Consider the following 13,671-nt stretch of genomic DNA (forward strand, 5'->3'; position numbering starts at 1 on the left):
TCTTTTTTTTTTAATTGCGATAATCCTAAATTTATGAATAGATAATTCAAAAATATATACAGAATACCATACGTAATATGTATGTCAATTTAGGCGAATTTCCAACTTCTTTTTTTTTAGCTAAAAATAATTCGGAATATTTTAAAGTAGAAACGCGTGTATAAATGTATGCAAACAGCTTTGCTATAATCGTATGAAACTGAGGTTTCTTTGATGTAGTAGAGATTCTATTATCAACTGTATTACAATTTACAATCCCATCATCCATATATACATATTACAAATACTCTAGTATTCCGTAATTAAAAAAAAATACAATTGTAATAAACTGTCTACTGAATTTATTCGAGGTTAAATTTCAGAATTTGAAAAGAAAATATATCGATTTAGGTCTTGCACACTTATATAAGTACATTAAATTTCAATTTAACGTCCTTTTTTTTGACTTTGTAACGTCTGTTTTCGGATATATTAACACATTCATTACCACGGTTAATGAGATCCTACCCATGTGGACATTGCCCCCATGAAAGGATGGATGGCCAAGATCTTGCCAAACATACAATTTCAAAAAAAAATTGTGGGTCCTACATATGCATGGACAAATCTTGACCATCCATCCTATCATGGGGGCAATGCCCACATAGGTAAGATGAAATAAACCCATTACCACGTACATCAACTATAGTCAGACATACCCTAACGAGTGAAAATATTAAAAAACCAAAAAAAAAAAAAACATTACTAAAATTAAAATTTAACAACATAAAAAAACCAAAATTACAGATAAACAATAATAGATGATCAAAATTGCAATTTATCATTTTCAATTTTCAAATTTATAAATATGCTAGAAGAATAAATTGCAAACATTTTCAATCTTTTCACATCAAAACTACAACCATCAATTGCCAAAAAAAATTGGTCATTTGCCTCCTCAAGTCCCAAATATCCCTGAATACGTATTTGGATCAAACTTTTTACGAACCCCAAACTCAACTAGAAAACTAATGCCACGATCCAAGCTAGCTCACAAAGATGTGCAATCAACTATCAGAAGAAATCTCATTCATTTTAAACACTTCACCCGAATTCGTCGAAAAGCGATTAAAATGAACTCTTCAAAATATATTAAAACCCCACAAAATATCCTTTGCCTTGTTGTCGAATTTTCTTTTATAAAATACATATAATCCTTGAGCAGTTCAACTTGCCGCCTAAAGCTGCAAAAAAATTACCTCCACTACCAAAGAATATTACAAAGTATCATATATATATATATCCACACCCTATGACAGACAACGGCGGATCATCACATTATTTTCTAACTTGAACTCTGCCAACTCCTGCAGCCAGTCGAATTTCAGAAATTTGAAAAGCTTGAGAAATAAACAAGAAATGTTATGAACAAAACCCCAAACATTGTGTCCTCTTATAACACCAAGAGAGTACCTGCATGAATCTTCGACCATGAAACCATCCATATTTCAATAAGACCCCATCGGTGGCATGCCAAAAGGTGGCATCGGAGGCATGCCCATACCACCCATTGGTGGTGGCATGGGAACACCATAACCACCCCCCATTCCAGGACCTCCCATGCCGGGCATAGGTGGAGCGGGTAAAGCAAGAGGCAGCAACTGAGCATACAAATTCTGCAGCATATAGTATATGAATTTGATGTATTCATCAGAAGCAAAAGTCTAATTAGACAAATGTAAAATCTCAGGTCGTTGGTCGCATTATTAGGAATGGCAATGCCAATAAAATCCTATGTCTACACTGAAACTGCAATTCTCGTTCAATTGGGTTAAAAAAATACTTATATCCTTTTTTTTTGAAAAGCCATCAGAACAAACTCATAAGCAAATAAAAACATGCTCCAAAATTAACACCAGATACATCATATAATCAAACTCAAGTTGCTAAAAACCCATAGTTCAAACCAGATTAAATAAGAAACAAATTAATTTAAAACCGGATGTTTCACGAATCATATGCGTGTAAAACTTTTGAACTAAAACATGATCTTACACCAACTGTATTACCTGTTGCATAACAACATCTTTCTCCTCCTCCTCTTTTGCTTTCACTTCCTTCATGGCCTCAATCTTTTCCTTAATTAGTTCATCAACTTTGCCAGTGTATTCACGGATAAACTATGACATAGGGAAATGTTACATGTTTGCATATGAATTGTGTATAAAAGAATATAAGATATCAAGAAATATTAAAAAATTAACTTTCTATTCGACTTTTTAGGTAATCAATCCATATGCACACTAACCAGGGAGGTATGTAAAGAAAGATGGAGAATCACCTGTAACAGATAGGGAAAGGCAAAATCGATCATGTTATTCATCCAAGCAAGCTCAAGTGCAACATCTGGGCGAATCAGATCATAACAAACGAAGAGGCATGATGCAAAGCACTCCTTCTTACCCTACAAAACCATACAGAGAACAGCAACAGATTTATATTAGTATATAGAACAATCAGGTATCCAAATTCAAGTGAATTTCAACATGCTGAGATTCATTCATAAAAAAATGATTTAACTGTACCTGTTCAATGAAGTAAACAAGCAACTCTTCAGCAAGTTCCCGATCACCCGATTGTGACGCTGTCTCCATTGCATCTTTGTAAAGGTTGTCTTTCTTGGACAATGCAATTGATAACTTCCACCTGCCGGCTTTCTTGTAGATGTAAGCAGCAACACGCCTCATCTCAAGAAGCTCGTGCTTCTCAATCTACTCGACGAAAAAGATATGGGTGTGTTAACCTTCAGAAGGAAGGAAATAAAAGAAGTACAAGGCATCACAATTTACCTTTTGAGCAAGGCCAATCTGATCGAAATTATCATGTAAATCAATTGATTCACGTAGTCTATCATAATCCTCTTCCTCGACATAAATCTCATTGAGAGCTTCATTCACTGCAGACACGTTATTGCTCTGAACTGCTACCATATAAGGCTTAACAAGACGCAGATGACCAGCCTGCATAGATTAAAACAATATGTTGAGAAAATCTCACACAAGATTTCAAAAAAAAAAGAAAGATATTGAGGTGCGAAGAAAACAGGAAAATCAAATAGGAGAACGGACTTTTCTCATTATGTCTACGACACGAGTGTGATCAATGCGAAGAGCTAGGACATTCAAAATATCATTGATGAGGTCGGGGTGCTCTTGCAAATAGAAGTGCACAGCTTTGTAATATAGCTCGACATTGGCAACTTTGACAATAATATCTTTGAACTGCATGTGTTCCCAAGCCTCCGGAGAATGATTCATGACAGTTGTCCCCGCATTATCAAACTCGTCATACTGGACGTATAGGTAAGTCAGTTCTTGCCAATGCTGCTGTTCATCGCACGCTCGGATCAGCTTGGGAATATTGAGACGAGTAGAGAACAATTTGATGTGCTCCATAAGCTTCTCATGGCGGTATCTAGCATAGAGGACACCCAACTCGGTGAAGATCCCCATATGGGCTCGTTCCAATCCTAAACCGCTCTCCATAAGAGATATAAGCTCATTAAAGCATCCTCTGTTTTGATAATACTCACTAACCTCTTCCAGATCATCAACCTATAACAATCACAAAATAATTTATGCTGCAGTATTTGTAGTCCAGAAATTTATGATTATGAAATAGGACATGCTCATTCTGATAAAGTTGATCATACATAAAAAACAACTTGAGAATCTGCAAGTACCTGTACAATAATGTTAAGACCACATATCTGAGCCAAGCGAAACTCCTCAGCATCAACACAGGCAAAGCAGACTTCTTTCCATGTCTTGGCACTATTAGCCTTCCGTGCTGCGTCAACAGCACCTTGAAATTGCTTCAACTTCACGAGTGTGATCGCCAATTTACCCCAGTTAGAAATAAAGGCGAAAATGATCTTCGCAGCCTCGTACAAAGCTTCATCATACAAGCGATCACCGACATTAGGCAGATTAGCAACATTTGGCATAAGAATAAATTCTTCAATGTCACCAAGCCTATCAATCTTGGCGTATGCATAAATGAGTTCACTGTCCACTTTGGGCTCTTTTGTTTTTTGCCTAACCATGAGGAGGTACTTCACCAGGTCATGATAAACATCTGCATCCTCTGCAGCTCGGATGACTTCCAAGAATTGGGAGGCATCGTCGGCACGTATAAATGACTCAATTGCATCGCTCACCAGGCCTTCCCTGAGTTGAGCTCTGGCCACTTGACTCCAAACAGCATCTTCTTCAACACGGAATGCAAATTCTACTGCTCGGTTAATGTCTCGAATGTTATCCAGTAAAACATTGACTGCCTGGACATTCAAATTAAACTTCTTAAAAATCGCAAAAGCTTCTTCATATAGTTGAGCTTCAACAGCAACTTCTCCAACAGCTGGGCCGTCAAAGTTATCAAGCCTATTAATGTAGTCCATAACCCTGGATGGATCTGCCTTGATTGCAGTCAAGATAAGTAAGTTTTGAAGGTTAAAGTTCCCACTAAATGCCGAATTTTGAAGAACAATCTTTTCGAGCAATTCAATTAGTTCGTGAGGAAGATCAGCTGTCATAAAAGCTTTAACAGCAGCAGAGACTTGCTCTGGGCTCTTGCTTTCAGGCAAAGCAGTTGATACAACTTGATCGATGAGCAGCCTTCTGAATTCATTTTCTGGATCTAGAACTTTTCCCCACAGATCACCATCCATTCTTTCAACCACATATCTGATACAACAAAAGCAGTGAATGAACTTCTACGAAACAAGAAACTAACAAGCCATAAACTAAGAATATACAACTCACTGACCTAGCTTGCAGCTTGAACAAAGAGTTCTTATTTGTAACATTGATGAGTTCATCATCACATTGTCCTCTTCTGTACGCGATGACAGCAAGGGTAGGATCACGCTTCTCACAGTACTTACCCACAACACGTGAATCATAGTACGGGTTGGTGTTAAGAAAGTGCTCTGGATTGTTGTTGCTATCAATTATGATTTTACCTAAAGCATTGTGCACATGCACATCTTGGCTTCCTTCACTCACAAGATGTTCCAAAAATTGAGTAAGTAGGCGGAGGCGATTCCTGCATACCACGCAACATACATAAGGATATCAAGGAAAAAACTACATGAAAATGAAGTTCGAGAAAGCAGATAAGATACCTTTTCTCACACTCTTCCACAAGAGGCTCGACTGGAAGCAGAGAGCGGACAGAAAGTATCAGACCTTTAATGAAATCCTCAGGACATTCGTCATCTAGGAGTTGACCAACAACCAATGGAGCGTTTCCAGGATTGACCTATCCATAAATAAAGCAGATTAAGTACATGAAAGGTAATTTTCCCACATAAAAGAAAAATTTTCAAATGAAAAGAATACCTTTTGCACATAACCTTCAATGTACCGTAGCATGTTGTTAGAGTATAAATAATGTGTGAGGTCTGGAACAAAACCAAAGCGGTCACAGACATTGATAAGTGGTCTTGCATCTGGAAGTTTTGCTTCCATTAAAAAGTTCTTGGTCTTTTCAGCATCATAAAAATTTGATTCTCTAGTTACACGCTCCACCTCTTTAATTTGTCCAGTTTTGGCAGCAGCTTCGATGTACTTGAAGTGAATCTCAGGATCCTCACTGCCAGAGACCAATCATATTTCCACAAACTAGTAAGTAGCAAGACAAACATACCCTACAGCGATTAGAAATCCAGTAGTTCAATAAAGATTACCTAGAGCTCAAATACGACCCCAAGAAGAAATATAGTCCTTCATAGGACTTAAACTGCTCAAAGAGCTTTATGCATACTTCAACACCCAATTGTTCACAGTACTCTTTTGCAACCTATATACATATACATTTGAACGTCATGCATAGCGCATACAATAATGTTAAATTATAAAAATTGGAGCAACAAAATATTTCGTATTTCTTGTTTCTGTCTTCAGAAATTTCTTAATTGAGTTGGCAAAACAAATCCTACCTGAACAATTATCTGAAGGTTTCCCCTCAAATTGACCAGTAAAAGATCTTTCATGCATTCAATTGCCCATTCCGGAGAAAGCGTCCCAAAGAACTCCACGAGCGCCTGAAATTACTACATCATTATGAACTAATAACCAATCCATGAACACAAAACAGTGCTAGATTTTAATAACCTGGGGCTCAATTGCATGAGTATTGACAATAACACGTTTGATATCTGGCAGCTCAGAGTAATGCTGCAGGCACAGGGAAAATGTTAGATTAAATGGAAAACCAAGCATCCACATAATGAATTAATGATGTTATATGATGAGACATTAAACCTGAAGCGCTCGAACATAAAGGCCAGATTTTTCACAAAGTTGAGCAATCCGCGGCCTGTCGTAATGACTAAACATTCCATTTGCCAAAATAGCATCTGCTACATTAGGAAAGGTCACGAGGTTGATCTCCAGGACCTGAAATAATAAAGCAAAAACAAGATGTCATCCATCAATAAAATAAAGAAAGAAGGATAATCATTTACGAAAGGAAGAGCTTTAGTCACAGAAGAACCTTTGTTTGCAGGAATGCATGCTCTGGCAAATTTGGCTTCAGGACATCCAAAAGAAATGCTGTTGCTTCACGAATCATGTTTCTCTGGACCAAAATGATAAAAATTTAGAGAATACAATAGGCTGTACCCAGAATAAAGGTCAGCAAAAATCAGAATGTTTCAAATATATAAGGCGTTCAGACCTGTAGAAAGAGATCGGTAATGGTATTGTAATCAACAGGACAACCTCCCTCCATTTGTGACATCATAAGTGCAAAATTAACAGCTCCCTGAAGAGACAGACATAATCATTATAAAAGTAAATCTCAATAGCAAATCGCTCTGATCAGAATTAAACAGATTAAGTTGCACATCTTATATTTGAATGTCAAGTGACACAGATCCAAGCACACCTGAGGATCTGACCGGAGTATAGTTTGCAAAAGGAACAGGTAGTCTGGCGTATAGCCAACCTGTTTCAAGATACACAGATATTCTTTGAAATCTAACATCACAGAAGCAAAATAACGGTAAAATGAAATGCATAAAAAATCCAAAAAAACTTGTCACCTACCTGTTTCGAATAGATCAAGATTTTGTCAAACTCACGTCGCTCAGCAAAGGCTGCAACAACTTTTGGTGTTGCTCTGGCTTTGATAAATATTTTTAGCGCAAGGTCATTGTCAACAGTCTATGAAAAAAGACAAGGAAGATGCAACTTCGGATTACAGAATAAACAGTGCAACCATAAACCACATGATTTGAACAGTATGCAATCTGGTTAAAGTTTCAAATTTATAAAAGAAATCTAACCTTCACAAGGTCTCCAAGTTCCTCACTGCACTCGAGTTTATCTTCAGCCAACCAGTTCTCCAATAGATTCTTCTTGTTCTGGTTGACAACAAGGCGAGACAACTCCAAAGATTCAAATGCATTTAACTTTCCTTTAGTTAACAGTGTCCCGAAATACTGCAGCAATGGCGGTGTCTGCCCAGTTTGAACAGGAACACTCTGGAAAACAACACATCAAGTCAAAAGAATCTCAGCTCGCATTGAAAATAAATAGCAGTTCAATATCATTCCTGCTGTAAGAAAATTCTGAAGATATCCATGGAATTATATTTTTATGCACTGCTTCTTCAACGCTGAAAAAAAACACCTGATAGCTAATGTAAAAGATGATGTACCTGAAACTTAGCAACAGTGTCTGGCGTCCGAAGGATCCCTTGAGGAGATTCTGCAGCGAGCTCTGCGGCCTCTTTATACTTTGTCTGAGCAAACAATTCTTGGAAACGTTGGACAACCTGAGATGTATTAATATAGCAAAAATCATTTGTCTCTCATAAGAATACATATTTCCATAAAAACAAAATATTCAACAGAACAAAAGGAGAGAGCTCCATAATCAAGAAAAAAATTTAATTAGAGTATTAGATTATGAAAAATTCAGCCAGGCAGCTCAGAGTTATATTCCAGACATTGCATGAAAATCACAGGAAGATCTGAAGAAAGAAACAAAATATTGTTGTTACTTAATATGACATAATCAAAAGAAGAGTTATATGAAAATTTTGGTCCTTCAAAATTCAAGTCCAGCTGTGTTAATCAGGAAACAGCCCAGGCCTAATTTGAATCTCAGCCATAGAAAACATGCGTAACATGAATTCATATCCCAAAACAAGGGTCCATCAATTATATGCAAAGTGCATGATGTCATTCTTCCCTCCCTGCACATACATCAGGAAAAAGATGGTCACAAGGACAAAATGAACTTACCAAATTCTCGGCACCAGGAAGGTTTCCTCTTTTTGCAAGATTGACAGCAAGCTCCAGATTGTTTAGCTAAAAATAACCCTTTTAAGACTCAATATTTGCAATTGTAATATACTATGAATTATTCATAACATGCGAAAGATGATGAATATACCTGGCCACTGACAAAAGGCACGATAGTTGCTTCATTAACTGTAGCGAGTAAAACCTGCCCTCGCCTATTAATAGCATAGAAACCTCCAACAGATGAAGCTTCTGACGTCAGGAAAATGGGATCTGGACTGATTCTATTTCTGTATACAGCAGCAGCAGAATCCAAATCATAGACAAAGAGCAGCCCCAGCTTCGTAATCACATAAATAAGACTATATTTATGAGATATCTGCAAAATTGGCAGAAAAGCACATTAAATGAAACCAACTGCAGAGTGGACTCAACTAGATAGGCTTCCTAACAAAGAGAAAAACAAGTAACTTAAAGAAAAATACCTGCATTGCCACAGGAAAGTCGTCAGCAAAATCTGGAGGGAAGAACAGATCTGCTTGTTTTTTGGTAAAAGAAGGTTTCCCTAAAAAATTGTCCGTGCCAACCAATAAGCATAAACAGAAAAAATCAACACTACAAGTATCTTCTAAAGCATATCCGAAATCAATAGCTTTTGAAATAATACAGAAAAATTAAATTCAAAAAATTCAAAATCAAATGAAACTTCTATCCACCTGGCTGAGCACCAAGCTCAATAACATGCAACTTTGACGTAATTTGACCAGAATTTGAAGATTTTGTAGCAAAAGAAATTAGAATGGAATCCTTATCGTTTCCTGCGACCTGCCCAAAAATATCAGAGTTGAGAACATATTTGCTCATCACGGAGCAAATTAAGCGAAAGAATCTGTAGAAAAGAGACATACTCTGAAAGAAGCAAATGAAGCAGCATGTGCTTCAAGGGCCTGACTGCGTTGCTGATCGACAGAAAACAGCTGCATACTCCCTTTAACCAGTTGAGGCCGCTAAAAAGGAATTTAATCTCAGTATAGTTCTTGTCAAGGGAAATTTGCAAAAAAGAAAGAACGGTCAATAAAAAGCTACATCTCTACGCTAAAGAACATAACATCCAAACAACAATGATCCACTCACATACATCATACTATACATGCGGCATACCAGTGAAAAACCTAAAATAGAGTCCAACTGGATAGAAATAGCAAGCAAGAAGGGATTAAAGAACAAATGTACTGACCCTAATCAAAGTGATAGTAGATAAAACTCCAAAAAGATTATGAAAAAAAGACAAAATCAATGCATAAGAAATAAGAAATACTTCAAACAGCAGTAGATCAATAGATAAATACAATGAGTTTACTTTTGCAAAATATGATACAGTGTTGCCTTAAATGACAGTCAGTATGAATTTGTCGATCAAAACCTCATTAACAGAAACTATCATTCTGTATCATGTGTACAAAAATAAAAACAGGGGCTACTCAAAAGCCAAATGTTACTTAGTCTAACATTATGATCATTCCTTTCAAAACAGAACCTAAGATCAAACTAGTTGCCAATGGTTTATCAACACAAGAATGTTACACCACCACTACTTGCTTTCTGAATCATATATTCATATTGAACATTAAAGACCTTAGAAATGGTAATGGGTAGCCTCTTCGCATATCATAATAGTTTCTTCATCATCAGTTTCATACATAAACAGCTGTACCGTCAATAAATTGCCAACACTAAAACTGTGGCATGTACATACTAGAGTGTCAACAATGAACAGTCCTACAAATCTGACACATATAACATTGACATGATTATGACAACAAGTGTGGCAGAAATGTATTATGTGCACACGTGGAGGCACAATATTATTTAACGCACCTCTATCTCAGAGTCAAGAAACGTTTTTAATGCTGGATGAATTTGTGGCCCGCTCTGAGTCATACATTAGAAAAGTACAGAAAACATTTGTTTCTCTTCATTATTTCAACCTTCTACAATTTAATAGTGAGCTGGGTATGCTTCAGTGTGTAAAGATTATGGCAAAAATACAAAATAAGTATTTGTTATCCAGTAGTATAGAAAATAACGCAGAGGAAATGCATAAAAAAACAAACTACACATCACAACACATTCAAACTGCTGATGACCAAAATCCTAAAAGATAAAACTAAGCAAACTAGCAAAGAAAACAAATGAAAATACCCACCTCAGGCGAACCCGGGGCAATGCCGATCAAAACCAGCCACTTTTCAGAAGGATCGCATTTATAATTGATTATTTGGTTGTTCGCTAAGTTCGCAGTTCTATCGAACATCTTTACAGGTTCAGAATCACCTACTCAGAAAGAGAGGAACTTTTAAGGAATGACAGCATAGACCCCCTTAGGAGAACGAGAAATGTAATCATGTAACTACCAGTCCTAAAAATGAGATCTCACCTTCAATTGACCAATGATATACCGAGGACTGTGTCACCAAACCCAACATCTTAGGGGTAATCCATTTCCAAAATACGACCTGTCAAAAATTATCAAATGCAGATTAGCCAATAGCAGAAGACTTTAAACAATAATACACAAAGTGATAGCTTGTATTTGCGCCCAGCTATAGCATAGACACGCTAAGTAAGAATCTTACCTGCTCGGGCATCTGATGTGACTTCATCTTTGCTTTGGCTTCAATGTTAAATATTTGCAAATGATCTTGAGTGGTTCCCGGAAGTTGAGCTACATTAAATAAATAGCTTCAACATATTGATGAAGATCAAAGAAAGACGTGACCAAGTATATATAAGTTTCAACGCTTTCCATTTATGGTGCTGTAAAACAAATTTATCATATGAATTCACACCATCCGATTCGACAATTCTGAGTTTTCTTACAATATAATTAGCAACAATTATCATCTCAATAATCTTATCAGAGAGAAGGTAAAGAATTTCACATATCAGTTTGTATAGAATGCTACAACATAACAAACTAGAAGGAAGTATTCATCTTGATGCCATTTCCAGGATCAGGATACTGACATACATTCCCCACTTCTAGATATTATTTCAGTTGACTTGCCCTATCATTCATTGAAAGATATCTCCCTCCAATGATCTAATTAGATTTAAGGGAGTAATAATTTTCAAAATAATAATTAGCTATTTAGGTGGAACAAAGTTAAAGGCAAACAGGAAGTACCCATCATCTTTGCATCATTTCGAAAATCAGACTACTCACTTGAACCCTTACTACCCTTTCTTACAGATTAAGGATATCTCCTGATTTACCTTCAAGTAATGTGGTATATTTTTCCAAAAATTCCAACTTAATTACCTTTATCATTTTCATAAGCAGTTTTCTCAAAAGAGCTAAGGACCAAAAAGAATGCTCTAGTAGTAACTCATAACAATGCAAACTCAAGTCATAAAAGATAAACATGTATCACCATGTATTTAAACTATCTTATTTTATTAAGATTCTTCATAAACAATACGACCAATGAACAATAAATCGATTAGAAATGCTCTGTAGAATTCATTCACCTTTCAACGCCAAAATCCTGGTATTTGGATTCATTAGCGCAGAATCGGCAGTAATAGGCCGCCTCAGTGGCTGATTTGGCATGCTCATATCAATAATCACCACGCTGTTTTGAGGAGCAGTCTCGCGAACACATATATACTTGTCAGATTCCATCGTCACATTTGTGAAGGTAATGAACTGAGGATTGATCCCTATGCTAGTCAACTGCAATCACACCACAAAAGGCTAAACATTCAATCCCAGCACCACGATCTCGAATCACCAGGAACCTCAAAACAAAATTAACAGATCTACAACTGAACTATACGATACAAATAAAAAGGCACAATTGCAAAATTTCCTCCAAGTCGCGAAACTATCAGCAGACGAATCAAGCATATATCAACAAAAATTGAATAAAGAAATACACAAATGAGCAGAGAAATGAAACAATTGGAACAACAATCAGTTAAACCAATACCGTGAGGGCTTCTTTCATGGTAATCGGGGCGTTAGCGGCCGCCATGATGAACGAGTACTCCGAGCTTCGGGATCGGAGCTCCGGATCGGGAAAATGATGGGGGAATCGAGAACCAAAACCAACGGCGTTACGTCTGGTGCCTCCGAGATCTAGAGATGCAAAGAGAAACCCTCGCGCGCTCCGAGTACTGAAGAAAAATGAGATAGAGATCTAGAGAGAGAAAGGGAGACCGGCGAGACTACAGAGGAAGTTGAAAAGTGTGCATTTAAAAATCATATTTATACATCTATGTTTATATGTTATGAAAAATAACCGAAGTCCATCATTTTAATTAAATTAAAATATTATCATTTCGATAATTTCAAAACAAAATAACAATTAATAATCAGATATAAGTCGATCATAATAAAAATTATGTTTTAAAAAAAATTAATTGAAATAAATAAAGACTCGATGCATTTCAAATCATTTCAATCACATGTAAATATTTTTGTAAACTTACTAGTTTTTAATTAATTCCCTTTTAAGTCAATGTAGATTACAAATAATAATTTGTATTGATTTTTAAAGGAGTGAGTCTCATGTGAGACCGTCTCACGGATCATAATCTCTGAGACGGGTCAACCCTACCCATATTCACAATAAAAAGTAATACTCTTAGCATAAAAAGTGATACTTTTTCATGGGTGACCCATATAAGAGATCCGTCTCACAAATAATACCCGTGAGACCGTCTCACACAAATTTTTGCCTTTTTAAAGACATAACTTTCAGGAACACTTAAAACATGTCTTACAGAATTAAAATTTTCTTAGTTTACGATGATACAAATATTTGCATGTTGTTTTCTTTATTTGTTAAATGTTTCGTAGTTTTTGAAATGTCTTGTTGGATGAATGTTGGCTACAAGGACGGACCTATGTTTGGCCCATCCTAGGCTGCATCTCAGCCCATTTTTTTTTTCACAAGGAGTTATAGAGATTCGTGCTAATTCTAATTTTTTTTTGTAAATATATATAGAGATTTAAGCACAGTCTAATTTTTTTTAAGATATCACGGAGCAAATAACTCATAAAAGTTAATATATAGAATACATATTTAACTTTAGCAGTGAATAAATGTAGATTTTTGATATTTTAAAGGGGGTTTGGTGCAAATAACTCATAAAAGTGATAAATTTATTTTATTAATTTTTTTATTTAATAGAATTTAATTTTGAAAATACATTTAAAATATATTAAAAATAGTTTTAAAATGTAAATTTTGAATCCAAATGAACTTGTCTTATATTACATGGGTCACATATTAATTTAAATAATATATAAATTTAGAAAAATGGTATCGATTAAACTTCTTTTTTGAAAATTAACTCGATCTCCTATTTCG

General features: G+C 35.9%; 1 protein-coding gene across 1 annotated transcript; it reads right to left on the minus strand.

Annotated features, from left to right (window-relative positions):
- Positions 1–1,107: 1,107 nt before the first annotated feature.
- On the minus strand, positions 1,108–12,545 carry LOC140807207 (clathrin heavy chain 1). Its single transcript, XM_073163953.1, has 30 exons — positions 12,286–12,545; positions 11,825–12,029; positions 10,930–11,018; positions 10,731–10,809; positions 10,500–10,627; positions 9,202–9,300; positions 9,010–9,118; positions 8,779–8,858; positions 8,445–8,672; positions 8,294–8,359; positions 7,705–7,821; positions 7,331–7,528; positions 7,092–7,208; positions 6,931–6,990; positions 6,721–6,807; positions 6,538–6,621; positions 6,306–6,440; positions 6,156–6,218; positions 5,981–6,085; positions 5,729–5,841; positions 5,382–5,634; positions 5,165–5,301; positions 4,807–5,085; positions 3,722–4,724; positions 3,108–3,593; positions 2,829–2,999; positions 2,565–2,750; positions 2,321–2,443; positions 2,049–2,159; positions 1,108–1,655 (listed from the first exon to the last, which is right to left on the minus strand). The coding sequence occupies exons 1-30, from the start codon at positions 12,328–12,330 to the stop codon at positions 1,488–1,490; spliced, it is 5,124 nt and encodes a 1,707-aa protein (XP_073020054.1). The 5' UTR covers positions 12,331–12,545; the 3' UTR covers positions 1,108–1,487.
- Positions 12,546–13,671: the final 1,126 nt, after the last annotated feature.

Source organism: Primulina eburnea, chromosome 12, assembly GCF_022965805.1.
Source record: "Primulina eburnea isolate SZY01 chromosome 12, ASM2296580v1, whole genome shotgun sequence".
NCBI lineage: Eukaryota > Viridiplantae > Streptophyta > Magnoliopsida > Lamiales > Gesneriaceae > Primulina > Primulina eburnea.